Source organism: Solenopsis invicta, unplaced genomic scaffold, assembly GCF_016802725.1.
Source record: "Solenopsis invicta isolate M01_SB unplaced genomic scaffold, UNIL_Sinv_3.0 scaffold_3212, whole genome shotgun sequence".
NCBI lineage: Eukaryota > Metazoa > Arthropoda > Insecta > Hymenoptera > Formicidae > Solenopsis > Solenopsis invicta.
Window position 1 is genome coordinate 3,174 of NW_024105272.1, and position 27,625 is coordinate 30,798.

Below are 27,625 nucleotides of genomic sequence, written 5' to 3' on the forward strand. Positions count from 1 at the left end.
TTATGATTATTGACTATTTTTTAAATTAAAATGTAAGATATATATGAAACTATATAAGTAATCTCTAATATAGTTAACTTATAAAATATTGGATTTATAAGTTTTTTTTTAAATAAAAATTTGACGTTAGTCTTACGTTAGTTCTTTACAAATAATTATAGTTATTTTAGGTAATTTGTTATCAGATAATTTGGTTTTTTTCTCATAACTTAGATAAATATAAAATAATTTGAGATGCTTTTTTGTAAACGCTTAGGAAAAAAAATTATTAAATTCTTAAAAACATTTAAAGATATTTAATGTTAATAACTTTAATTATTCTAAATATTTTTATAATTAAAGAAATTCTTACTAAACATAAGTTTTAAAATTCTTTGTCTGAAAGCTCTTATAAAATTACTAATATTAATACTGAATATTTCATTTGGTTTGCTTTTTTCATGGAATTCTTACTTTTAAATATGACGTATAATTTGTATTGCAAATAGGACATTTTTTAGATTGCAACTTCAAGATACAATCTGAACAACAACATAAATGGCCACACGAGACAAATATATGATCTGCTTTTTCAACTAAACAAATACAACAGCAATCAGGTGTACGTATGTCATTGAATTGTTGCACTGGATGATACGGAATATTTATATTTTCATTACTTTCATCCGAAAATATATCGCCATAATCGTCTGAAGGGATACCATAAATGTCTTCATCACCTGTAACAGAAAATATATAATTTTGTAAGTAAAATTATCAAATATCGTTTTTATATGTGACAGAAATATAATTTGAAATATTAAACAGACAATCACAAACATAAAAAATTTGTTAAATATATTTAAGTATATTACAAAATTTGTAAACTTGCAACGTTTAATGTAATATGAAATTGTATAATATATTATTATATAGGAAATTTTGTAAGTGGTAGCAACCAGGCAGGGAATGATTCTTTATAAAAATAAAGGAAAAGTAATTAAAATATCTATTTTTACGTATGTATTTTATGTTGAAACAATTTAAGTAAAGAAAAAAAACAATTATATTTGAAATAAAAAAAATTCATGTTATAAGAAAATTAAGTTTTTACCTCTTTTTCACCTTCAATCTTCTGTTTACATATAATTTTATGTATGTTCAGATTATATTCTTATTAGGGACGGGCACTTTCCGCTTGTATTTCTTTTTTTCTTATTTGTACTTTTTTTAAATGTTTTATGTAAACTATTATAGTTATCTATTCTTGACAATCTTATACGTAACTCTTTAAGTGGAACTTTATTACATTCCTTTTGTAATGTTCTTTCTAAAAAATTTTATCGTATTCATTATAGTGTTACGTCCAGAATTCTCGAAATAAGTCTCTCGGGTCGGTTGGCAGGTAGAGACTTAGAGAAATAATTCGAGCGAGGTAGGAAGGACGGAACAGGCCTAATCTCTCGCACACATGTCTCCGGGCGAGTGCGACGAGTCGAATGCGTCAGGTGAGTCAGAATGTAGGTCAGGTGTCGAGAATGACGATCTATGACTCTCATTCAGACTCTTGCATTCGTGTAGTCCTTATTTTGCGTAAACGAATCGAATCGCTTTTACGCGGGATCGGACTAAGTGCAATTTTATCGGAGCGGGAATTAGAGGTGGTTGAAGTAAAGAAAATGATTGAAATTAAGAATTACAATTTTATTTTAACATAATAAAAGAAATAACCAATTACAATGATAGGTGATGACTAAAATAATAATTATTAATTTGCAAATGACATTTTTGTTAATAGAGAACATGTATAATAAAAAGAAGAAAAATCTTATGTTCTTAAATAAAAAAAAATTGTAATTATAACTTAAATTCTAGTTGGTTATAAGTGTGCATGTGTAGGTGTATTTTATGATCAAGGGATTTTTAGTTATCCAGGTAGGCTTTGGAGCGAGTCGAAGATTTCTTCAAATTCATTGAGTACTCTTCGATTCGCTTCGATATTTTCATTTACTATATTCTCTACCTGTTCGGGAGTAAATAATGAATCGGAATGCGGGTTTTCTTGGGGAAACTCTAGCGCGGGGGAATATGGATCTTCCGGAGGTCTTCGAACAGGTGAATCGGAATTACGATAAAAAAAATCGGGGGAAGGTGTAGGAGGAAAATCTGTAGGAGAAAAGGTTGAATCCCGAGGAGAGGCTAAGGGTTCTGCAAAAGGATCGAAGGTAGAAGACGGTGACCCTGGTGGTTGTTTAAAATCTGGTTCTACATGAGATCCAGGAGAGTAAGAGGGGAAGGATAACGACAGGGGGAAAAAGAGTGTGATTCGGGGGACGGATTTGAGACTGGCGGAGATGAGTCGGTCGGTTCGTCGGAAGTACTCAAATTAATTAGAGCGTTAGGCAAAACAGAAATTTTTGCTCGCTGTTTGCGTAATTTACCGCAGAGCGATAACGATGCGCCAAGCCTCCGGAGCTTCTTATTTCGGCGATTCCGACAGTTCTTAATGGCTCTTCGAGTTTTATGGTCAGGGACTCGCTTACGCACTAAAATGAATTTGAGAATTGAGGCTACGTTCTCTCTTTCTTATAAAGGGAAATAAAATTTATATTATAACTTCTTGAAAGAAGAAAAAAGAAAAGCAAAAGGAAAAAGTTTGAATTAATAAGAGGAACGGAATTCTTCGTTTCCGCTGGAAGCAAAGAAAACTGCGAATTCAATCGAACGAGAGTTCGATTGTATCCAGCAGGGAATAAGGAGAGTCGCGGACCCAATCGCGAGAGCTCGATTGTATCCTGCGGGAAATAAAGAGAGTCGTGGACCCAATCGAAAGAGCTCGATTGTATCCTACGGGAAATAAAAGAGTCGCGGACCCAATCGAAAGAGCTCGACTGTATCCTGCGGGAAATAAAGAGAGTCGTGGACCCAATCGAAAGAGCTCGATTGTATCCTACGGGAAATAAAAAGAGTCGCGGACCCAATCGAAAGAGCTCGACTGTATCCTGCGGGAAATAAAGAGAGTCGTGGACCCAATCGAAAGAGCTCGATTGTATCCTACGGGAAATAAAAAGAGTCGCGGACCCAATCGAAAGAGCTCGACTGTATCCTGCGGGAAGTAAAGAGAGTCGTAGACCCAATCGAAAGAGCTCGATTGTATCCTACGGGAAATAAAAAGAGTCGCGGACCCAATCGAAAGAACTCGACTGTATCCTGCGGGAAGTAAAGAGAGTCGTGGACCCAACCGAAAGAGCTCGATTGTATCCTACGGGAAATAAAAGAGTCGCGGACCCAATCGAAAGAGCTCGACTGTATCCTGCGGGAAATAAAGAGAGTCGTGGACCCAATCGAAAGAGCTCGATTGTATCCTACGGGAAATAAAAAGAGTCGCGGACCCAATCGAAAGAGCTCGACTGTATCCTGCGGGAAATAAAGAGACTGAGAGTAATAGAGGGAGAAAAGGAAGGGTAGTGCGATAATACTGAATATATGAGTGTTTTGAAAAATATAACAAATATCTTATGAGAGAGAGAAGGTAGTCTTATGAAGAGTAAAAATAAAAAATAAAAATAATGGACGGCTGAGACTTACTGTTGGGTGAAGTTTTGAAGGTGCGAACGATTTAGTGGTTGGCAGAGCGGATTCAGCTTACAACGGCGGACGGTTGGTCGACGGTTGGCACTCAGAGTGTTCGGATCTCACAATGCCGCGTCGAATTTAAGTACGATGAATACGAATCCGAACGTCACAAACTCGGACATATAATGTCACGGAATGTGCGCCGGATCGAACTAGAGTGAATCGCGAAGCGAAAAATGAGCGATTGATCAGAATGAAAAAAGGTGCGGTATGTGCCCGTAAGTGACTGTAAATGATTGTAAGAAAGTAAGTAAGTGCTGAGTAAGTGCTCGCGAGCTCCGAAGCTCCTTCCTTTTATACCTGATTCTGCCTATGGTTCCTATGGGATTTTAATCCGCAGGTGTACCGTCTCTTATTATTGCCCACGCCCTACCTATTAATTGCGCGACAAGTGTTTCGAGTCGGTGAGGTCAATCATCCGCGTTTCAACGTTTGCTTCCGCCCAAAATCGGCACGTGTCAAGGGTAGACCAACCGTATTGACTCGACCGGACAATTTTAGCGTATCCGCGCGATTAAGATAGGCCATCTTTTCGCAATTTTTCGGTTGCTTGGCTGCATCGACTTCGAAAGAAAAGAATTGTTACTCCGCAGGACGTAACAATAGAAATATATTTATTTCTTTAATGTACTTGATGATTTGCATTACATACAACCTAAAATAAAGTATATGCTAACTTACGAATTTCATCTAATTTTTCTTCTTCGGACGAGTATTTATTTTCATTTTCAGTACTATCTGTAATTAAAAAAAGACATTAATTTATCTTGAATAATGATGTCTTATTTTCAACAGGATGCGATCCGATAGCGCACGGTGCGATAGCCCACCAACCAATCATCTTGACTTATCTAACCCAACCAACGGAAAAACTCTAGGCATCGGCCGCTGTGAGTGGTGGTGTGCTATCGGTCCCGTGCGCTATCGGGATCCGCCCATATAAAAATACATTCATTTTTGCATTCTGTTAGCAGAAATTTGTGCATTATCATACAAAATAAACTGTAGACATTGCTACAAATTTAAGCAATCTCGAAGCAGATTCTTTCCATAACTGCGTTTGTAAACAGTCTGTCAGCAAATTAACGTAAGATTGTTTTAGCAGAAGTAAACATGCAGAATCTTTTGGAAGACTTGAACACTGAATGAAGAAGCAGATCATAACGTAGTTGCTAACAAAATCGTTCAAAATTTATAGCAGATTTTGCTACTTGGGTAAAATATTAACGTCATTAAGATACTAAATAAGAAATGCAATTGAATATTTAAAAAATTCAAAGTAGTTTCTAAGTGGTTTCTGTCTTAAATATAATCATTACTGTACTTAATGTTTACATGTGTGTGTGTGTGTGTGTGTGTGTGTGTGGGTGTGTGTGTGTGGGTGTGTGTGTGTGTGCGCGTGTGTGTGTGGGTGTGTGTGTGTGTGTGTGTGTGCGTGCGTGTGTGTGTGTGTAAACTTAATCATAAATTAGGACTATTTTATAAAGTATTTTAATATATATATTTTTAACAAATATTTCTAATCTATTAAAAATTTTTAGAAAATTATTAAACAATTTTTTCTACCATCTGTTGCCGAAAACCTTATATTAGTTTAAATAAATGAAATATAAACTAAGAGAAAAAAAATTAATTAAAAGCCTATATTTATAAAGTCTTACGTCTTAATGTATGATTAAGTTTGTATGAATAAAATGATGGAACTGATGCAAAATTGTAATTTATTCGTAGTTATCAAAATATTTTTAAATAAATATTGAATAAATTACAAAATAAAGTATAAGAAAAACAAACCTTTAAAATTTTCTTTTTCTGTTTGATGTAAATATTGCTTGTTAAATGCTCGAAACATGTATAAAAATTGCTGAAGAGGTAACCTATCAAGCAAACAAATTTTATTAAACATACGAAAGATTCAAATAAAGTATAGTATGAAATACATTGTTATGTATCTTTAAATATTGCAAAAATCTAATAAATTTCTATATTTATAAATTAAGATGTTATTTATTAAACAGAATTTAATTTACTTTTAAAATTAAATTCAATATGAACACACAAGGTATCTAAAAAGTCATCCATGCAGCCATTTTAAAATAAAGTAAATGATTTCTATAAAAATGTTTTAAACAAAAATGGTTTGGTCTGGATACAAATTATATACGGTAAAATCAATTTTTACAAAAATTGATTTTTCAAGGTAATTGTTACATATAGATCACTGTTACTTTTTAAAAGAATTACATGATTTTTTTATATAATTTCTCTAATTACTTTACGTGTAAAGGTAAAGTTATCAAAAAATTAATAGTATGAAACATTTTATACTTTCTTCTAGTATACTTTGACATAAAATATAAAATGTCTCATAAACTATTGATATTTTGATAATAATGCCATAATATTTTAACATATAGAATTATAAAATAAATCATTACATGTAATGATAACAATAATTGCTTTAGAAAAATAATGCAAATTGCAATATGCAATTGTAGACATTTTTAAAGCATCTATGTATTTTCATTGATCAATTGATCTGGGTAAGCTATAAAAATTGACCAATCACAATCAAATGCGAAGAGAATATTCGACTGTAATTGATCAATTCTTATGGCTTATGACTTATGATACCGACTAATAGCTTATTGTAGAAAGTCTATTAACGGTTCATTGCTTCATATGTACGACTCATCGCCGTTTTTCTTTAACCAGTGAATTGTAAGGTATATAGTAATGTTTCTTGCCGAATTCCTAACGTAAAAGAATATAAAATAAATAATCATTTGAGAGATATTCATTAATCAATTTAATTCGGAAAATTTTCCACATATCTTTTATAGGTTATCCTCGTTGAACACAGTAACCGCTCAAGTTCCGTATACGTGCCGTGCGTGGTATAAAATATGTACAAAATTGTTTTGATTACATCTGCTTGATTCAATCGAAGGCTCATCACGTTTTGCATATAGTGTGCAATGCAAAAGTATTCCTATATCGTACACTAAAAAAAGGAATAGTAAGTACACGTACAATATAATTGATGTTATCGTTTCATGAGAACATTTCATTTTTACATTTTCTTATATATTTTTCTTCATAAAAACAAAAAATTATTATTATTTTAAAGTCACTGTCAAAGAAGTGTCACATTAAAACAAAGAGTTCAAAGATAACGTTTATTAATATCTTAGTAAAGTTATCGTGTTAATGTTTTAACTTTTTTAAATTTAATGTAAATCAGATGTCTAATATCGTTACACGGCGGGTCCCGATAGCACACTCACAATGGCAGATGCCTAGAGATTTTCCGTACGTTGAGTTAGATAATTCAAGATAATTGGTTGGGCTATCAGGATGTGCGCTATCGGAACCCTCCCATCGTTATAATAAGCGTTTATTTGTACGTATTTATGTTCAAATGTAGTATACTTTGTGCAATTGTTTAATCTAATATATTCAATTAAAGATAAGGCAAAATTAAAAATAACTGTAGAAATAAAGTTTTTTCACAAAAATATTAGGCAATTTGTAGTATGACTTTATATATGAATTAGTCTAATAGTAATAAAAATGCTATCAGTAATAAAAAAATTAATAAAAATTCGAAATACTCACCAATACTACAAAAAAAGACAATTTTTAATTGTTTTTGTAATTTTCTATATACTTCTTCTAATACATTTTCCATTCCAGAAACCAATAATAAATTGAGTTTTTTGTAATTATTTTTTAAAATTATATGATATATTTTCTTGCTTATTCTTTAAAAGAATATGCAACGTTACTAAAATAATTTTGTTTATTAAACAATTACGTATGGCTATGAGTATTAACGTATTTTATTAACGCATACTTTATTAATTATTTCTGTTTGATGTTGTGTTATACACGAGTTGAATTACCGGAATTCACTCTGAAGAGAGCGCGAGTGAGAGCTGCGTGAGTGATTAGTCTTCTCAGCGCTCGGACTCGATACGGCCCTGAGCGCGCGATTGCGAGAGCGATTTGATGCGAGATCGCGAGCGACGAAGGTAGCGTAAACCCTTTGTATACTGAGAGGAGTGGGAAGCGGGAGAAACGAATTAAGGTGAACAGAATGATCACTCCGTTGAATTAACCTTTGCAATTCACTCGTCTTTAATTGTAAAATTGTTTCTCAGAGTTCCATACTTAATTTAGCGAGCGCATGAGTTCAAGAAGCGCGTGTCGATAACGAGCGCATCCACGCGCACCTTCTCACTCCCGATACTTCCCGAATATGTCGTCGCTCGATTCCGAGTGTAGTGTATTACTCGCGTCGCTACTCGAATCTGAGGCTGCGGATCTCTCGCAGAGAGCGCGAACCTTCCAGATCTCGTTTAAGCAAAGGAAAGTCGGGAGAAGCAAATTCGGCGGGAAAATGCCTCATTGGCTCGAACGAACTAATTACTGTCTCGTCATCGACGATTTGAAACAGCGTACGGACCGGACCGGTAAACTTAATATTTACTGGATTCGACCTTCCTTTGCGGACGACCACGATAAAAACTTATTTGCTTCGCCTGCAAATATTATTCCCGTGACCGTCGAAGTACAATAATACAAGACTTGGCGAATATCATAATTCTTCAATGTAACAACCTTTTGAAATGAATAGCGAACGAACAAAACAAAAAAAAAAGAAATTAAGTAACTTATAATTAGTTGAACGCGAAACAATTTCAATTATGTTTAATTATGAGAAAAAAAAAAGTGTTTAATTTCAAGTTTAATTGTTGTGTAATTTTCCTTGGAAATTGCATTAATGTGTATATTATCATTTATTTCAATTTTGATTAAAATGTCATTCATATTCATAAATTACACGTGTATTGAATTTCAATACAATTAATTTTTAAGTTACTAAAAATTTATATTTTATTAACTACTTATTGCAAATGTACACCCAAGGACTTTGATTCTGTCCATGGGGAAATTTTCCAAACTAAGAAGTCACTACTTTCTACATACTTGCAGTTCATGATTAATGAAACGACTAAAGCTTATTGGTCGTTACGTTAATCATGAAGTGTAAGTATGTAGAAAAATAGCGACTCCTCAGTTTGGAAAATTTCCTCAAGGACAGAATCAAAGTCCTTAGGTGTACTTATATACATACATTAACAAGTAATGTCGGCTTTATAAAGGCATTCCTACTTAATTTTATTTATGATTAAATTTGTATTTAAGTCTGGAAAAATTTAATTAAAATTTGATTCTTATTCGAATCAAGTTCTATTCGGTTAGACATAAAAATTTCAAATTTGATTTAATTTGATTATCGAAGATTCGATTTAATTTGCAAATGCTTGCTTTGCACACTTATTGTAGGAGATATTTTATTACTATTTAAATAACTTGATTTTGTTTCCTTGATTTTATTGTTATATTTATAGATGGAAGAATTTTCTGGTAAAAAGGCAAATAGCCGTCTTTATGTGTTCAGTGGATATATGTATAATAGGGACAATCGGTATGAATATATTTATCGATGTAGTAGGAGACATTATTTTAAATGCAAAGGATGTCTGCAACAAGATGGTGAAATGTACACTCTCGTTACCGAACATGATCACCCACCAGATGCAGCATTATCTGAAAAATTGAAAATGAAGCAAGAAATGATAAAAATGTGTAAAAATAGATATACAAATAACAAAGACATTTTTGATACTATATCACGACGTTATCCTACAGCAGCTACATCAGTAACATATAATACTATGCGATCATCTCTTTATCGTGAAAAAATCAAATATAAACCACTGTTTCCTGTAAATTTTTTGGGTTTACATACAAAGCTTCAAACTTATAAACCTTTAAACAGTATATATAAAGGTAAAGCAACATCAGTAAAAAATGAAACGGCCCTTATATTCAGTACAGATATACTATTGAAAGAGTTGGCTGCATCCACCGAAATGTATCTTGATGGGACTTTTTCTGTAAGTTGTTTTTCTAATATTGTTCTAGTATTGTTTTTCTAATATATTAGGTCATTAAGTATAAAACTTTACACATGTGAATATCTTGATATTTACATGTATAAAGTTTTGTACTTAATGACCCAATATTTGTGCTTTTAAAAAAACCATAAAAATATTCAAATGTCTTATTTTGTCATTTGTTTATAGATTGTTCCAAAAGTTCCAAAAATAGCGCAGCTATTTACAATACATATACGTTACTTTCAAACAGTAAGTTTTTTTATTATCATATATTTTAAAATTTAATCTAATTAATTGTTCTATTTAAAAAAATAAATTAAATTAATATTTCAGGCAATTGCAACAGTTTTTATATTATGCGAAGCACGAAGTAAACCTATTTATGATGCTATATGGACAAAAATAAAGGAATTAATTCTCGATCTCGAAAGAAACATTAAATTCATAATGTTAGATTATGAACGTGCAACAGGAATATCAGTTAGTGAAAATTTTCCATCTGCTGCAGTACATGGATGCTGGTTCCATTATAATCAGGTATAATATACTTTACTTAAAATAACAATTAAAGATGCAAATTATTTATTTTATTGTAATATATATATATATACATATAATGCAATAAAATAAATATATTTTCCCTGGATTAAGGAAATCGGACGGCGATGCAAGACATTATAAACACTATAAATATTTTTATATATATATATATACAGGGTGTTTCAGACCACCCGTACACCCCTTTTCTCTTCGCAGGATTAGGACCAATCAAAAATATGTTCAGACGAAAGTTGTAGGGTTTCAAAAGATCTATTCAATGATCTTATCAGTTTGACCTTGGATGGCGTCGCCAAGGTCAGATCGAAATCACATTAAGTTTTTTAAATGAAACACCCTATTTTTGATTCCAGAATCTAATAGCTGGTGTCAAGACCTTTCCAAAACACTACAAGGAAGTTTATTTTCGTTGACTACTTTCCGAGTTGTGCGGCTTGAAAGTTACACTACCGCCAACACCATGTAAATAACAATATAGAATCACGCGTTACGCAGAAAGCCGTGCAGCCGACACAAAGAAAGTAAACACGCGAGCCGGGCCAACAAAAACAGATCATGAAAAATCGTGAAAGTTAGCTGTCGCGACCGTAGATAGTCACATACATATGTATGTCATAACATTATGTAATTACATTATTACTTTAACGGTAGCACACGAGCAATAACGAGCGCGGCTTTCTGCGTAACGATGTCTAACTCGTGATTTTATACATATTGTTATTTGCATAGGATGTAGTAGAGATGTATTCACCACAACGCTATTGTGACTCAACTCAACACGAGTGACAATAACTCTCTCAAACTTGTCACCTACGTCTTCAATAACCGTCATATCAGTATCAATCGCGCAACAAAAATCCGACCCTCTTTATTAGTCTAGGTTTATTTAGCCATGTCCTATTCCAATGAAGAAGCATATGATATGCTGCTAATTTTAGGTGAGTGTCGAGGTACATTCATTGCAACGGAAAGATTGTGGCGGGAACGTTATCCTGATCGGACTCCTCACTCGCGAAATGTTTTTTCACGTTTGGCTAAACGAATCAAAATTAAAGGTGTCGTTCAGCCTCAACATAACAAAGGTACACAAATTCGTCGTCCGATTATGGATGAAAGAACAGTGGAAATTCTTGCATCGACAGAATTGAACCCTTATGATTCTTTAAGACGACGAGAACAAGATTCTGGTGTTAGTAAAATCAGTGTTTGGCGCATTCTAAAAAATAACAAATTTCACCCTTACAGAATGTCTGTTCATCAAGCGTTGAATTATAATGATATTAGACAGAGACTTGTATTTTGAAACTTTATAAGACAGCAACCACTTGATTTCCACTTGAAAATTTTATTTTCTGACGAATGTACACTTAAAAGTGATGGATCTGTTAATACTTGGAACTCTCGTTATTGGGCACTATAATCCTCACTGGTTGAGATAAGTAGATCATCAAACCATTTGGAAAGTCAATGTTTGGTGTTGGAAGTCAAATCATAGGTCCTGTTTTCTTTGACAAAAATCTAAACGGTGATAGATATTCCGCCTTGATAATGACAGATCTTCCTGTCTTACTAGAAAATATTCCTCTGCAATTGCGCCTGAACATGTGGTTCCAACAAGATGCATGTCCGTCTCATACATCGAGAGTTGCTCGTGCGGCATTAAATACTATGTTCCCCGACAAGTGGATAGGCAAATACGGTCCAATCAATTATCCACCCCGATCACCAGATCTCACCGTCCTTGATTATTATTTCTGGGGAAGGATAAAAAACTTGGTCTATCATGAACGTCCGACTACGAGGGATAATATGATTCGTAGAATAAGTGAAGCAATTCGATCCTTACGTGCCGAGGAAATTCTTCGAGCAACCAATGATTTTCAAAATAGAGTTGATGCTTGCATCGCAGAGAATGGTGCTCACTTTGAACATTTAGTCGCTTAACAAAACATACACTCATTCATTCCCGAACGTGAGAGGCAAGGGGACTCACGTGAATCAAGCACCCCAAACGTGAGAGGCAAGGGGACTCACGTGAATCAAGCACCCCAAACGTGAGAGGCAAGGGGACTCACGTGAATCAAGCACCCCAAACGTGAGAGGCAAGGGGACTCACGTGAATCAAGCACCCCAATGGGATGAAATTCTCGTCACGTCCACGTCGTTCATTCTGGATAATGCTAAGCACGGGAAAATGCATACAGTCAATCTGGACATGATTGATCATCAAACATAATCAATCCAGTTAATAAACAAAAGCAGAGTACATAAAACTTTGACTCCCCTTTTCCTCCCCCATACACATACGCATGCACGTATGCACACACCCACACACAAGATTAAATCCGACTAAGTAACCACCACATGGTACATCTTGAGTAATGCTGATGCTGGCGGTAGTGTAACTTTCAAGCCGCACAACTCGGAAAGTAGTCAACGAAAATAAACATTCTTATAGTGTTTTGGAAAGGTCTTGACACCAGCTATTAGATTCTGGAATCAAAAATAGGGTGTTCCATTTAAAAAACTTAATGTGATTTCGATCTGACCTTGGCGACGCCATCCAAGGTCAAACTGATAAGATCATTGAATAGATCTTTTAAAACCCTACAACTTTCGTCTAAACATATTTTTGATTGGTCCTAATCCTGCGAAGAGAAAAGGGGTGTACGGGTGGTCTGAAACACCCTGTATATATATATAAAATTAATTTATTTTATATTATATATATATATATAAAATTAATTTATTTATTATTATATATATATATATATATATATATAACATTTGATTTATAAAAATAAAATATTAAATCCATATACATATATTTGTGTATATCTTTGTAATTGTAAAAACTATTTATTATTTGTAGATTATTATTTATCACATAAGTGGATAAATCTCCTTTCATTATTATTTGTCTGTTGTCTTCCATATGGTCTAATTATTTGATTAATTATGGTCTAACTATGTTTTTCCGATCCTACGTGAGCATTTATATCTCCTATCAGCACAATGTCCATGAATCTCTCACACCTTCCATGGTTTCGTGTAACTTTTCATAGAACTCCTTAATTGCTACAGACTCATTTTTTGACAGAGCATATACTGCTTAATAGCAATAATTTGTCATTTTCCTGTGATGTAATTGTATGTTTATTTTTAGTAAGTTTTTGTTAAAAGGTTCCCAGTTTGATACTTTATTCTTTAGAACTTTTTTTATCAGAATAAAGACTTTTCTTCTTGCTTGATGGATTTGAATCTTCTTTGAGAATTTCGCTGTAGAAATGGATGTAATTTCCAATGTTTTCTGTGCTATTTTTTTTCTTTTTATTTCACTCAATACCGCAATATCGATATTTAGTTTCTTTGCAAGAAAATTCATTTTCTCCGTGGTGCTTTGAACGTTCCAGGTATCGAATTACATAATTCATTTTCTCTGCTTTTGTTGTTGTCGGTTGATTTCGTCTTTGCATCCAAGGCTAAATTTAGGGTTCTTATTGTTTATTGTTTTTATAAGTGATGTATTACTAGTCGCCTCAACCATTGATCTGGAGGACCAGTTAATTTGTGATCAAAATTTCCTTCCTCTAGTTTTTAATGATCCAATGCCTCACTGCAAGGCTGCTTGTCTGTATTTCTAGGGCTGCATTTCGAAATTTAATACCAATACTGAAAAACTATAGTATACGTAAGGACTTAAGCAGAATGGTTGACTTATAATTTTAATACAAGTTTTACGACTTAAATCTTTGTCTTTAGTAATGCACAACAACTGTCTTGTGTTTCTAGTCTTATGTTACAAACAAAATCTCTTTTTAGTTTAAGACTTAAGACATAAGATGATTATTGTTACTAAAGACAAAGATTTGAGTCGCAAAACTTGTCTTAAAATTATTAGTCAACCATTCTGTTTAGGCTCTAATGTAAACTATAGATTTTAGTACTTACAGTAAATTTTGGAACACAGCCTAGATAGGAACTTATAGAGAGTGCTATCATTTGGGTCAAATGAACCGTGGTTTTTTTCAAGGTTGTTACTCGTTCCCCTTCTTTTTCAAGTCTGTTAGTTGAGACCCCAGGCTTGGGACTAGTAAAGAGGAGTTAAGAAAAATATTAGAATTAATTAATATATATATTTTATGACAATAACCGAAATCTTTTTACAATTCTGATATTATTTTTCAGGCAATTTTTCGAAAATGGAAATGTTTAAATTTGTTACATGCACCTCATGATGTTTTGTTTATGACAATGACGTTACCTCTGGCTCCACCAGAATATTTCTCAAAAGCTTACAAAATAATAGAAAAGCAAGCAGATACAATGGAAGAGTATCCAGATATTTATTTCTGGCATATCTACGTCGCAATTGGCTTCAAACCGCATCGAAAGTTAGCGTTTATAAATGTCTTATAAGGACTAATAATATAGTTGAATCTTTCCATAACGTAGCAGCAAAAAAATTTGGTTCGAAACATCCAAATTTATGGTTGTGTTTGGGTAATTATTTTTATAATTATTTATTTTAACTAAGTAGTATAACATCATTATGTTTTACTTATGTTTTTTTTTAGAAAAGTTATCCGACATTCTTACTGATCAAGAACTTGATCTTGAAAGAGCTAAGAATGGTTTACGTGTTAGACAAATACGTTCACGTTTAGAAAAACAAAACAATTTACGTATAGTAGAACTTTAGGCAGATCTTGTTACTGACAGGATATCCTTAGAACAATTTTTAAAAATGTTTTACAATCAACATCGAGACCGACAATACAGCATGCAGCAATTAATACATGAAGGTAAGAAATTTTTATTTTTTTAAATTCATTCTTAGTTATTAAATTTCTATATTAAAGGAAATTTGCTTTCTACTGAAATTGTGAGTAGTGAGAAATAAATTTTTAGTAAGCATTTTCTCTTTCCCCGCTTTTCTGACTCCCCTTTTTAACATTAAATTTATAATAATTATAAATTGATAATATCTTTATTACATTAAATTTCCTTGATTTTTTCTTTAAATCTTTTTAAAATTTGATTTATTTTATTAAATTAAATTAGAAGATAATTTGAATATTATTATAAAAATATTACTTTATAGTATATTACATATTTTCTTAAACTTTAAATGTTTCAAATGTTTACAGATGCCAATAACGACGATGATGTACATCTAGAATATTTCTCTGAAATACAGAATGAAAGAGGTATGTATTAATAAAAAAAGTACAAATGAAAACTAGTATTTTTTTTATTTAACATCCGGATCATTACAATCTGTCTAGCGCTGGACATTCAGTAACGTTTATGACTTAGATCAAAAGACAAACAAGGTATATGACTATTGCCATACTCTTATATATTATACGTATATTTGTATATACATTGTAACGTTCCATTTGTAAGTTTACATTTATTCCATTCTACTTTACTTTTACAATATTTAGTCAAGTTAAGGGTTTCCTTATAAGGTCCGAAGAAAGATTTCTTTTAAGTTTTTGTACAATTCTTTTTTTCATGAGTTCTGTGGCAAGACAGTTAGGATGCTCGATTAGAATATTACGATATTTCAGGTTGTATTCCTTAATAGTTTCCTTAACTGTTAGAATGTTTAAGTCGCAACAAAAACTCTTTTGGAACGTACCAAGGCGCGTTTGTAATTATTTTGAGAATCTTGGACTGAAATCTTTGTAAAATCTCAATATTTGTGGTAGATGCTGTGCCCAAAAGGCCGGTATTCATAGTGAATTCTTATATTTAAAATCATCTTAAGTAACATCTTAAGATGCCATCAACCAATCAGACAGCCATATTAGCATTTTAAGACGATCTTGAAATAAGAATCGACTATGAATATCGGCCAAAGTTGGATATCATAGGTCCGTATAGGCTTTAATGTTTTGTATATTAACAGCTTTTTCTCAAAAGATAGTTGAGATTTTCTATTTGTCATCCAATATATTCGTGACTAAATTTTTATTTAAGTTTTGTCTATCTTTGGCGGACCTTTGGTAACTTAGAACATCTCCTATGGATTTTGCTCTAGCTTTGTTTTGAAAATATGTCATAGGTAGATTTTCCTAGTAAGATTTTATTGTTACTCTGTTTTTTGTCTTAGTCTGGCTGTGTTCATTGTTACCCTTAGCCAGTTATCCTAATATTATATTATTTTCTGTAATCGAATCTTTAGTAGACAATGATTACCGCCCCTCCCCCAAAAAAAATCCATGGGCTTAGCCTCCGTAGGGGATGGATTTACCAGGCTAGAGCTTGGGGCACCACTTGGAGTAGTACTTTTCGTTATTATTTTTTCCATTGCTATCTTTTTGCTAGTCTTGATCTACCCCGAGTATTTTATTTCCCCGGTATCCTCTGGCAAACCGATGAGTATTCTCCAATGCCCTACAAGAGGAAACGCCCGATGGAGGACTAGCAACGCCACACGAGTAGTATTAATTAACTATTAAATTATTTTAATAATTTGAAATTCTAATGAGAATATTTTATTTGTTATTTTTAAAAAATACAGTTGTTGACCAAACCTCATCTAGACAAGTGAATGTATCACACTACTATTCCGGTCGTGGCCGCAGGCGTAGACGAACAAACACCTTTATTCCTCCTGAAAGACCTGTTCATATTTCTCCAAAAAATAATTCAGAAAGAAGGCATTCTTCAGAAGAAGAGGACATACCGCCTGTTACTCCTTCTCAAAGATCTATTCATATTTCTCAGGAAAATAATCCAGAAAGAAAAAATTCTTCAGGAGAAGAGGACATGCCGCCTGTTAATCTTCCTCAAAGATCTATTCATATTTCTCAGGAAAATAATCCAGAAGGAAGGCATTCTTCAGGAGAAGAGGACATGACGCCTGTTACTCTTCCTCAAAGATCTATTCATATTTCTCAGGAAAATAATCCAGAAAGAAGGCATTCTTCAGAAGAAGAGAACATACCGCCTATTATTTCTCCTCAAAGCTCGATTAATGTTTCCCCAGAAGTTTTACAAGATATAATTCTTATAGGTTCAAGTAAGAATTTTTACCTAAAAAAATACGAAATAAGATGAAGGCTCCTGGTCCGCGACTGTGCTGAAATCGTGACATTATGAACGAGAATTGATACGTGAAAATTTGTTGCATGCTATTTACAAATAAAATGAATTTGGATAAAATAAAATCATGAAATCGCTTTAAAACACTTGTAAAAATCTACGAAAACTCTCTTTTCTTCCTGTGACAGTCAGTAAACAGTCGTAAGTCACGTAAAGTGAGACCTATTTACACACACACACACACACACACACACACACACACACACGCACGCACGCACGCACGCACGCACGCACGCACACACACACACACACACACACACACACACACACACAGAGGAAAATATACGGACTGACAGCTGTTGAAAGAAATGAAAAATATGCTTCTACGTATAAATTTTAGATAACTTTAGTTTTCACCAATTTTTACAAACGTGCTAAGCATCAGACAAGTTATATTTTCACAATGTAGGACATAATAATGGCAGGCATGACAAAATTTTGTCAACACGTACATTTTCCACGTAAGACTAAATTCTAACTTTTACCATGATACTAAATCGCTACCGTCAATTCTTGGCTAAGTAATCAGGAGCTTTAATGATTATTACTATAATAAACGCTTTACAATTGCTTCATCTTATTATTAATTAAAAAAAAAATTTTACAAAAAATATATTTCATGCAGAATTATATCAAGAATTATCACGAAAATATTTCCTATGAAAAATGTTGTTCTTTTATAGGAAACATTTCTGCGATAAATTTAAACGTATAATTTTTCATTTATTTTTACGTTTCATTTATTTAACGTTTTTCATTTATTTTTATAAAGAATCATTCCCTGCCTGGTTGCTACCACTTACAAAATTTCCTATATAATAATATATTATACAATTTCATATTACATTAAACGTTGCAAGTTTACAAATTTTGTAATATACTTAAATATATTTAACAAATTTTTTATGTTTGTGATTGTCTGTTTAATATTTCAAATTATATTTCTGTCACATATAAAAACGATATTTGATAATTTTACTTACAAAATTATATATTTTCTGTTACAGGTGATGAAGACATTTATGGTATCCCTTCAGACGATTATGGCGATATATTTTCGGATGAAAGTAATGAAAATATAAATATTCCGTATCATCCAGTGCAACAATTCAATGACATACGTACACCTGATTGCTGATGTATTTGTTTAGTTGAAAAAGCAGATCATATATTTGTCTCGTGTGGCCATTTATGTTGTTGTTCAGATTGTATCTTGAAGTTGCAATCTAAAAAATGTCCTATTTGCAATACAAATTATCGTCATATTTAAAAGTAACGTCATATTTGAAAGTAAGAATTCCATGAAAAAAGCAAACCAAATGAAATATTCAGTATTAATATTAGTAATTTTATAAGAGCTTTCAGACAAAGAATTTTAAAACTTATGTTTAGTAAGAATTTCTTTAATTATAAAAATATTTAGAATAATTAAAGTTATTAATATTAAATATCTTTCAATGTTTTTAAGAATTTAATAATTTTTTTTCCTAAGCGTTTACAAAAAAGCATCTCAAATTATTTTATATTTATCTAAGTTATGAGAAAAAAACCAAATTATCTGATAACAAATTACCTAAAATAACTATAATTATTTGTAAAGACTAACGTCAAATTTTTATTTAAAAAAAAAACTTATAAATCCAATATTTTATAAGTTAACTATATTAGAGATTACTTATATAGTTTCATATATATCTTACATTTTAATTTAAAAAGTAGTCAATAATCATAAAGTACAAAACGTTTCAAATAATGTTAATTGTATAAGCATAAAGTTTTTTTTTAAAGAGTTTACAAATAATCAGTAATAGAGTTCAAGTTAGTTGTAATGACGCATTATGTGATAATTTTCATTTGTGAAACGTATTTTTAAATCTAACATGTTATAACATATTATATAGTCTTACACATACCTTATACTTTTATCCCAAGAAGTTTATAAAGTTAACATATTTACAAAATATATCAAAAAAAATTCGTTGTATAAGTATAAGAAACAATGATATGTATCAGAATATGTTATTATTTTAAGTTTCTTTACTCATTTTATAAATAAGTTTCAAAATAATAAATTCAATTTTAAAGCAATGTAATATCAATACTTTTTCTTAAAATACAAAAACATTATCTTGGCTATGCAAACTGGAAATTACTTTCAGGACTTTGAACCATGTAAGTTATATCTCCGAGATGCATCCTATACGACCTAAATTCCTTGGCAATTGGATAAAATAGCCCAGCTACCGACAGGTACACGAGCAACCACTTACAGCATACGAAGGGGAGCGAGCTACAAGCTGCATACGGTGAATTGGAAGAGAATCGGGCTCCAACCTAACGTAGCCTAGCTGTGGTGGAGTTTCTGAATTCAGAAATGTGTAACTCAATTCACAAGTAAAATAAATGTATTTTGAATGTCGTTTAATAATAACGTTAAAATAAAATTATTATAACGAACAGCATTCAAAATAAAATTACCTTATTTATTAGTTGAATTACGCACTTCTTCATTCAGAGACACTCTGCAATGTTCAACGTATAACTTATATTATAATACATATCAAAATTATTAATTATAAATTAAATTATAATATAATAAACAATATTTTCATATTATCTATCTCTAAATCAATATTTTACTGCCTTTATTGGCAATGCAATATGTATTCTGATAGCATTAACTTTAAAAGATGAGTGTTAGAGGTCAAGAATATTTGTGAATTCTCTCTGAGAATTTAAAGTGTGTAACATAATGAATTAATAATTAATATAAGACAGTTTGAATCCCGTTAATTATAATAAAGTTATTACAATAAACTGCAGTCAAATTGAACTTACCTTACGTGTTGATTAATTAATTTACTCACTATTAAATATGAAAGCGAAGAAATGTAACCTCTAAGGCATAGCTTTTAAAATTAATCATAACACGAGCATTAGAAACACTTTCATATCTCCATTTAGTTCATTAAATTCTTGTTTTGAAGATCAATTCTTTAAAAATACATATTGCATTCACGATAGAAGCAGAAAAATAATGACTTAAGAGACAGATATGTTGAAGCGTTACACATTATGTTTTCTAGAAAAATGAGCAACATACGCATTTAAGGAAGAAAGAAAGATAATAACAGGTTTAATCACGCGCATTCGGCCTAATTAGCTTTATTTCATGACCAAATTTATGTATACTTCTATCATAACAGTTGGAAAATTTAAAGTGTAGCATTTATACATGATGTATGATATCTCATTTTCAATATTTCCAATACACATGGATCACTAAAGCAACTAATTAGTAAACATGAAATAAATATTCTGGTGACTCTCACATTGATTTTATAATTTAAACATTCATTTCATTAATAAAATCAAGGGACATAACCTAACACCTGTCAAACTGCATGAGAATAATTGAACGTGAAACATTAGATGCAGTTATATAAATAAGATGTCTGTTAATCACAGCTTCTATATTGCATCATAGTTATCTATATTGCATTTCTCTAATGTTAATGTATATTTCACGCTCGCTCATTCTCATGCAGTTTGACACATGTGAGGTTATGAGGTTATGTCCCTTAGTTGAATTAATGAAAATAATATTAAAATGAATAGTTACTAGAACGTTTGCTTCATGTTTTATAAATAGTTACTATAATGATGCACGTGTTTTATAAATGCTGAAAGTGAGACATTATACATTATAAACATATGAATGCAACGCATCAAATATACCAACTATTATGCTTGAAGTGTAGATGAATACAGTAATGAAATAGAGCTAATTAGGCCGAATGCGCGCATTAAACCTATTTTAGGACGTGCGTTATCGGGCAGGTTTTACTTCGTGGGCTATCGAGACGTGCGCTATCGAGACGTGAGCTATAGAGACGTGCGCTATAGAGACGTGGGCTATCGAGACGTGCGCTATAGAGACGTGCGCTATCGAGACGTGCGCTATAGAGACGTGGGCTATCGAGACGTGCGCTATAGAGACGTGAGCTATCGAAACGTGCGCTATAGAGACGTGGGCTATCGAGACGTGCGCTATAGAGACGTGGGCTATCGAGACGTGCGTTATCGGGCAGGAGCGCGTTTTACTTCGTGCGTTATTGGGACGTATGCTAAAGAGACGTGGGTTATCGGGAATTATTTTAAATTTGACGTGCGCTATCGGGAAGTGCGCTCTCGGGCAGGTGCGCGTTTTACTTCGTGCGCTATCGGGACTTGCGCTATCGGGACGTGTGCTATCGGGACGTGCGCTATAGAGACGTGGCCTATCGAGACGTGCGTTATCGGACACGTGTGCGTTCTACTTTGTGCGTTATCGGGACGTGTGCTAAAGAGACGTGTGCTATCGGGAATTATTTTAAATTTAACGTGCGCTATCGGGACGTGGGCTATCGCACCGTGCGCTATCGGGATCCGCCCGTAAAAATTGTGCTGCCATCGACCACCGTCTTCTTCTCGTGTGGCACGTTTCTTAGAGCAACCGTCATACTTTTTGCTGCATTTATTTGCAGACCACAATCTCTAAAGAATTTATTAGAGATGTCTAGAAGACTTTGAAGGCCAACGGGTGTTGACGCGAATAATAGGAGATCATCTGCAAAGGCCGCTGCACCTACGACCAGTTCTCCTATTCTTGCTCCGATATGTTCGGGGAGTCTACGGAGCATTCGGTCGATGATCATGTTGAAGATCATGGGTGACATTGGGTCACCTTGTTTGACTCCACACGTCGGCTTAATCTTCTTTGAGGTCCACCCATTACAGCATAGGACCGTGGTGCTCCTGCCGTACATATCCATTATGTAATGGATCATAGGTTCCGGCAGGCCCATAACTTCTAACGTTTCCCGTATCGTTTTGTGCGAGACTGAGTCGAAGGCTTTGGCTATATCTAATGAAGCCATGAATAACTGCTTGTGCCGTTTATGGTGGTACCTAAGTATTAGGTCCAGTAGGAACGTGTTGTCGGCACAGCCATCTGTAGGCCTAAACGCTCTTTGCCTTTGGTCAAGTTCGACTGACTGCACCATACGGGTCGCCAATATTTTATGGAAGGTCCTAATTAAGACCGATGAGACCGTAATCGGTCTAAAGTCCTGAGGTATGTTGGCATTAGACTTCTTTGGTATCAGTGTAGTTACTGATGCCAGGAGGCATGTTGGCGCACTACCACACCAGGCTATTATGTTAAAGATTCTGGTAAGAATCTGCTTCGGCACTTTCTTTAGAAGGCGGGCTGTAACGCCATCTGATCCGGCCGAAGTTGTGTTCGCAGGCATTGCTCGTCTGATTTCCTCTGCCGTAATTGGCGCCCAAAGTTCTTTCTGCGTTGGGCGTTTGATGTCACCACTTGAAGCAGTGTCGATGTGACTGCTCATTACTTCTTCCCAGAAGGGGACCATTCTGTCCTTTGGTGGAATCCGGACATTAGTGACATCATCGAGCAACATGCGTGCGCATTTGCTCCTGTTTTTCCGCCAGAGGTCCTGCACCCGGGCGTATTCAGCGCGCCTAGCACGCCGTTTAGATTCGGTAAAACGGCCCGCGTCAAACCCCGGTCGCTCGGCCGACTGCCCGGCGGTACACGCAAGGTATCAGGCCGCAGCTCGCTGTGCGTCGAGGCCGTCGCAAGCGCGCGCCACGGTACACGGATGTTCAACGGACCTAGCGCCGTCACCGGTCCTGGCCCGCTGCTGGCACGTACGGTTAACCTTCGACAGGCCCGCAAACGCGTCCCCCGCCGCGTCCGCGCGCGCGTGGGTACCGCGATACCGGTCGGCGACGCTACTGCTTTGGGTACTCTTAGGACCCGTCTTGAAACACGGACCAAGGAGTCTAACATGTACGCGAGTCATTGGGACTTGTAATGGTATACCTAAAGGCAAAATGAAAGTGAAGGTCGGCCCTGGTTGTCGACCGAGGAAGGATGGGCCGCGTCGCGATGCGGCTCCGCACTCCCGGGGCGTCTCGTTCTCATCGCGAGAAGAGGCGCACCCAGAGCGTACACGTTGGGAACCGAAAGATGGTGAACTATGCCTGGTCAGGACGAAGTCAGGGGAAACCCTGATGGAGGTCCGTAGCGATTCTGACGTGCAAATGGATCGTCGGAACTGGGTATAGGGGCGAAAGACTAATCGAACCATCTAGTAGCTGATTCCCTCCGAAGTTTCCCTTAGGACAGCTGGCACTCGACCGTTCCCGCACGGAACGCGAACGAGTCTCATCTGGTAAAGCGAATGATTAGAGGCCTTGGGGCCAAAACGACCTCAACCTATTCTCAAACTTTAAATGGGTGAAATCTCTGGCTTTCTTGAAACTTGAAGCCACGAGCATCTTAATCTCGGATCAGAGTGTCAAGTGGGCCATTTTTGGTAAGCAGAACTGGCGCTGTGGGATGAACCAAACGCAAAGTTAAGGCGCCCAACTCGACGCTCATGGGACACCATGAAAGGCGTTGGTTGCTTAAGACAGCAGGACGGTGGCCATGGAAGTCGGAATCCGCTAAGGAGTGTGTAACAACTCACCTGCCGAAGCAACTTGTAACCGGACTCGACGTGTTAGTGTTGTTTCAGCCTCGGGTTACCGGAATTAACATTTAAAATTTCAAAAAGCTAAGTTTTGTTGGTCGTTTATTCTCGACGGTCGCCACTTGTTTTGCTTACCCGAAAACAAGAAAGGTGATCACCGGCTGGGTCGCACCGGTAGTCACGTCGCCTACCTCGTTGTATACGCCCTCGATCGCGGTGTTGTTTGACCTGGTTCCCTGCGGCGGTGTATCCGATCGTCCGTCTGAATTTCGGGTCCAAGTCCCTCGGTTGCTCGAAGCCTCGGTACAGCCGATGCTCGGTGATTTACGCCCTCGCAATTGGTAGTTGTTTGCGGAATCGTCGCGCTCACTAATGCGTGCTAGTACGTGGGGTGGGAAAATTGTTGGTCGCTCAAGTGAAAGATGAAACTCAATGTTCGAAACAAATCACACAGTTTATTGCGTTAAACTACATGCGGACTGCCGCGTTCGCATTGTCGTTCGTACAATTGTATTTACGCGGTCGTTCACACAGTCGTTCACGCGTTCACGCACTTAATCTAACGGGATGCGTCGTCACACATCACTCGCGCACGCACGGCGCTTTTATGTACGCGAGTTTCAAACGCGTATTACTTTCAAAGGAAATGCCGGCACTGTCGATCGCCCTTGGGCACCGTGGGCGAAGATTACTAAAAAAAGTCGTAAAATGGTTTATACAGTTTTCGATTCGCGTTACTAGCGAAACGGTTAATTTCGTTCACAGCGCGATTTTTTATTCCGGGTTGATACGAGATATTTTATTTCTCGCCCGTTCGCGGTTGTTAAACGAAACTCGTCATCCTCGCGGGATGATATATCTCTCTAGCCATCCGCTCTGGCTCGCTCCTCGAAATCCACTGAAGCTCGAAGCTTCCACCTCGAAGTTGCGGGACCGTTTTTCTCCCACTCCTTCGAGGTTCTTTTCGTTCGGCCAATCGTGGCCCTTCGCGTCACGCGAGTCACGCCCGGTGCCGCGGTGGCTTTTTCCCCCGGGATTGCGGCTCGCGGTTCGCGTATGCGATCCCCGATGCACGACCGTTATTATTACGTCACGGTAATTTCCGTAATTTAACGAAATAAATTATTTGAAATGAAATAAATAGCATTGTTGGTCGGCCATCGCGAGATCGCCCGTACGCGTTTCGCTGATCGCGTTTGCGCCTCTTATTTTTAATAATTGAAATTATTTCAATAAATGTAACTTTGCATGTATTATAAGAGAAAATAAATATTCAAAGCATATTGCGTATCGGTCGTTCTGATTTGTATGCAAAGTAATGTTAAATTGATTTATAATAAAAACAAATAATAATTATCATCGAAATAAAATAAAATAAAACATAAAATGTAAAATATAAGAAAATAAGATAATGAAAATAATATATGTGATTTAAATGATTATCTACACGAAATGTAAAGTAAAATAAAGTAAAGTAATTATCCTAGTTTTGTATCGCCGGTTTCTTATCTTATTTGTCATTGCTGACGCGCGTTTGGATGACAGGTTGCTGGTCTGCCTCGTGTTCGCCTCTCTTCTGCTGCGTTGTCACGTATCTTGGCGTGACGGCCCTCTGCGGCGTTGAGGGTTCTGCGTTGCTGTCTCTTTCTCTCGTTCTTGGCGTTGACGTATCCGCCCTGGTTGGTTGTTCGGTGTCGTTTTTGCTTTTTATTTTCTCGATGATCGTTTCAATTTTCACATCAGACATATTTTTGTCGGGGTTTACACTGGTTGAATCGCCCTTTAGCATCTCGCTGTATACGCCCTTTAGCATCTGTAATTTAATCGGGAACAAAGTGAAATTGCTGGTCGTCGGCGGTGACAAATTCCCCGTCAATTTCGGGCACAAATTTATTTGTGGCCGGAATTTTGAAAGAGGTGATGGGTGGTTGTTTGTGGAGAAGGTGAGTATTTTGGAAAGGTTGAGTATATCTCTCGGAAGTTGGAGGAATTTTGTTACGGGTTTGTAACTTGCTGGTTTACATTTTCTTATCATTTTGACTCTTTTTATTTTGATAAATGGTTTTCTGGAGTCTGTTATTTCGATATTTGCTATTCTCGGTAGATCTTTATTTAATTCAAGGTCTTTCGGTATCACGGACGTTTCTGTTTCGTCAGGTCGTATGTCGTCAGCTGTCATTAATTTATATCGTCCAGTTTTTTCATCTCGCAAGTAGTGTCTTGTATTCCGTCTCATGTTCGGGTTTTTTATGTTTGCTTCTTTTCTTTCTCTTCTACGCGCTGCCATAGCAATTTTTTGCTGCTCGGTATATATCCTTATGCGTTTATTATTTTTTTTGCTAGTTTGTTTATTTTTTCTCGGCGTCTTTGATTTTGTTGCGCGTTGTTCTTGTTCGTGGTTATTCTTGAATGATTCCGAATTGCTGCTGCTATTATTTTCTTTTATTGTTAATCTTCTTGTTTTGCTAGGTGCTGCGTGTAGTTGGTCTTCCTCGGACATCTCGGGATCTTTTTCTTTCCTTTTTTTCGCGTGGGGTTGATTTTCCACTCTTTTTTTTCTTTCCCTTTCGTCGTGCTTGGATGTTGACTGTTGCTGTTGCTTTCTTTCTTTTTCTTCTCTCGCAGTATTTTTCTCGCTCTCTTTTTCTTTTGGTGTTGATGTTATTATTTTATGTTGTGGCGTATGTAATTGTGTTAGTGTCACATTGCTAGTTATATTTGTCGTTAATTTTTTATTTTTAGTAATATCGTATGTTTCGATGTCTTGTGATGCTGTCGGTGTATGTAACCATGATAGTTGGTCTGCCGCTTGGCTTGTCGTTCCCTGGGATAATTTGTGAATGGACGTGATTTTACCGTTTTTCAGTTTTAACGTGAGCTCTCACGTTTCGCTGGGATTGCGTACTTCGCTACTTACGTTTTCGAATGAAACGTTGGATGTAATTTTATAAATTTGTTTGTGACTTTCGTCCATCACGTTTATGGTATCAAGATATCTCGTTGTTGGTATTCTCCTTTCAATAACTTTTGTCATTAGTTCTATTAGTTTGTATTCTTTGTCTGAGTTATCTATGCGTGCTGCTTCTCTCGTTCTTTGGTCGGTATTCAAAGATTGTTTTATTCTTGACAGGAATTCGATTCTTTCTCTGGATGCTCATTTCATCTCAGCCCAGTCTATTCGTGATTCGGCTACTTTGTTCCACAAGCGGTCCTCCTCGGCGATTGATATTTCATACTCGCGTTTGTCTTGCTCTTCTTGTATCAAAATTCGCATACGCTCGTTGATGCTGAATGCATTTGATACGGCGATATTGCGTTGTAGTACGCCATTTGCGTCGATGAATGACGTGGCTGTCTGTATATGTTGAGAGTCAGTCATTTTTATCATGGATAGTTGGTCTGCCGTTTGTTTATCGTATCGTCTGTTTGTCTCGTCGTTTGTATTGTCGGTTTTGTCGTTTTGCTTACCGTACGTCTGACTTACCGCCTCGTTACGGTTTGCACTGTCTAACGTTAATTTTGTAGTGTCGTTAACGTTTTTGGTTTTGTCACGATTGTTGGTCAGTGATACCGTCAGCACCGTAGTTTTAAAAGCACTGTGGCGTCTCTCGTCGCCCTTGGTCTGCAAAGTGTGGCTGTTGCTTGTAGCGCCATCCGTTGCTTGGTGGTTGAACTGCGTTGTCGTTGCGCTTGAGTGGTCTTTGGTCTCGTCGTGCTTACATTCTTCTTTCTTTTTCTTGCTTAACAAATTTCTTATTAAACTAACGCTATTTCTTGCTTGCGTTAATAACGCGTAAATTTTATTTCTTTTCGTTCTTAATTTTA

The 27,625-nt window shown here is 35.3% G+C and overlaps 4 protein-coding genes across 5 annotated transcripts; 2 read left to right on the forward strand and 2 right to left on the reverse strand.

Annotated features, from left to right (window-relative positions):
• Positions 1–286: 286 nt before the first annotated feature.
• LOC120359902 (probable E3 ubiquitin-protein ligase LOG2) lies at positions 287–5,950 on the reverse strand. 2 transcript variants are annotated; one of them, XR_005576658.1, is made up of 4 exons: positions 5,410–5,950; positions 4,297–4,353; positions 1,094–1,309; positions 287–719 (listed from the first exon to the last, which is right to left on the reverse strand). XR_005576658.1 is itself a non-coding variant. In XM_039459344.1 (3 exons), exons 1-3 carry the CDS (start codon positions 5,519–5,521, stop codon positions 439–441), a joined length of 450 nt encoding a protein of 149 aa, XP_039315278.1. In that variant the 5' UTR covers positions 5,522–5,910; the 3' UTR covers positions 287–438. The 2 variants fall into 2 exon arrangements, 1 of the variants encoding a protein (XP_039315278.1); XM_039459344.1 differs by lacking the exon at positions 1,094–1,309 and having other exon boundaries at positions 5,410–5,910.
• A 4,019-nt stretch (positions 5,951–9,969) lies between these two features.
• Positions 9,970–14,625, forward strand: LOC113006233. The gene is made up of 2 exons (XM_039459345.1): positions 9,970–10,121; positions 14,331–14,625. The coding sequence occupies exons 1-2, from the start codon at positions 10,032–10,034 to the stop codon at positions 14,559–14,561; spliced, it is 321 nt and encodes a 106-aa protein (XP_039315279.1). The 5' UTR covers positions 9,970–10,031; the 3' UTR covers positions 14,562–14,625.
• A 208-nt stretch (positions 14,626–14,833) lies between these two features.
• Positions 14,834–17,444, forward strand: LOC120359901. Its single transcript, XM_039459343.1, has 3 exons — positions 14,834–14,947; positions 15,293–15,352; positions 16,666–17,444. Exons 1-3 carry the CDS (start codon positions 14,890–14,892, stop codon positions 17,211–17,213), a joined length of 666 nt encoding a protein of 221 aa, XP_039315277.1. The 5' UTR covers positions 14,834–14,889; the 3' UTR covers positions 17,214–17,444.
• A 7,866-nt stretch (positions 17,445–25,310) lies between these two features.
• LOC105203532 lies at positions 25,311–26,834 on the reverse strand. Its single transcript, XM_011172335.2, has 2 exons — positions 26,718–26,834; positions 25,311–26,624 (listed from the first exon to the last, which is right to left on the reverse strand). The coding sequence occupies exons 1-2, from the start codon at positions 26,832–26,834 to the stop codon at positions 25,311–25,313; spliced, it is 1,431 nt and encodes a 476-aa protein (XP_011170637.2).
• Between the last annotated feature and the right edge of the window lie 791 nt (positions 26,835–27,625).

Bases quoted from the DNA above. Each gene is read 5' to 3' on its own strand.
- LOC113006233 (XM_039459345.1), top strand. From the start codon at position 10,032: ATGTTAGATTATGAACGTGCAACAGGAATATCAGTTAGTGAAAATTTT. The intron at 10,122-14,330 runs GTATAATATACT...ATTATTTTTCAG, and splicing joins GCTGGTTCCATTATAATCAG to GCAATTTTTCGAAAATGGAA.
- LOC120359901 (XM_039459343.1), top strand. From the start codon at position 14,890: ATGTTTTACAATCAACATCGAGACCGACAATACAGCATGCAGCAATTA. The intron at 14,948-15,292 runs GTAAGAAATTTT...AAATGTTTACAG, and splicing joins GCAGCAATTAATACATGAAG to ATGCCAATAACGACGATGAT. The intron at 15,353-16,665 runs GTATGTATTAAT...TGTTATTTTTAA, and splicing joins TGAAATACAGAATGAAAGAG to AAAATACAGTTGTTGACCAA.
- LOC105203532 (XM_011172335.2), bottom strand. From the start codon at position 26,834: ATGACAAAAGTTATTGAAAGGAGAATACCAACAACGAGATATCTTGAT. The intron at 26,625-26,717 runs GTAAGTAGCGAA...AAATTATCCCAG, and splicing joins CCAACGTTTCATTCGAAAAC to GGAACGACAAGCCAAGCGGC.
- LOC120359902 (XM_039459344.1), bottom strand. From the start codon at position 5,521: ATGTTTAATAAAATTTGTTTGCTTGATAGGTTACCTCTTCAGCAATTT. The intron at 4,354-5,409 runs GTTTGTTTTTCT...TTTTAATTACAG, and splicing joins AGAAAAAGAAAATTTTAAAG to ATAGTACTGAAAATGAAAAT. The intron at 720-4,296 runs GTAAGTTAGCAT...TTTCTGTTACAG, and splicing joins AGAAAAATTAGATGAAATTC to GTGATGAAGACATTTATGGT.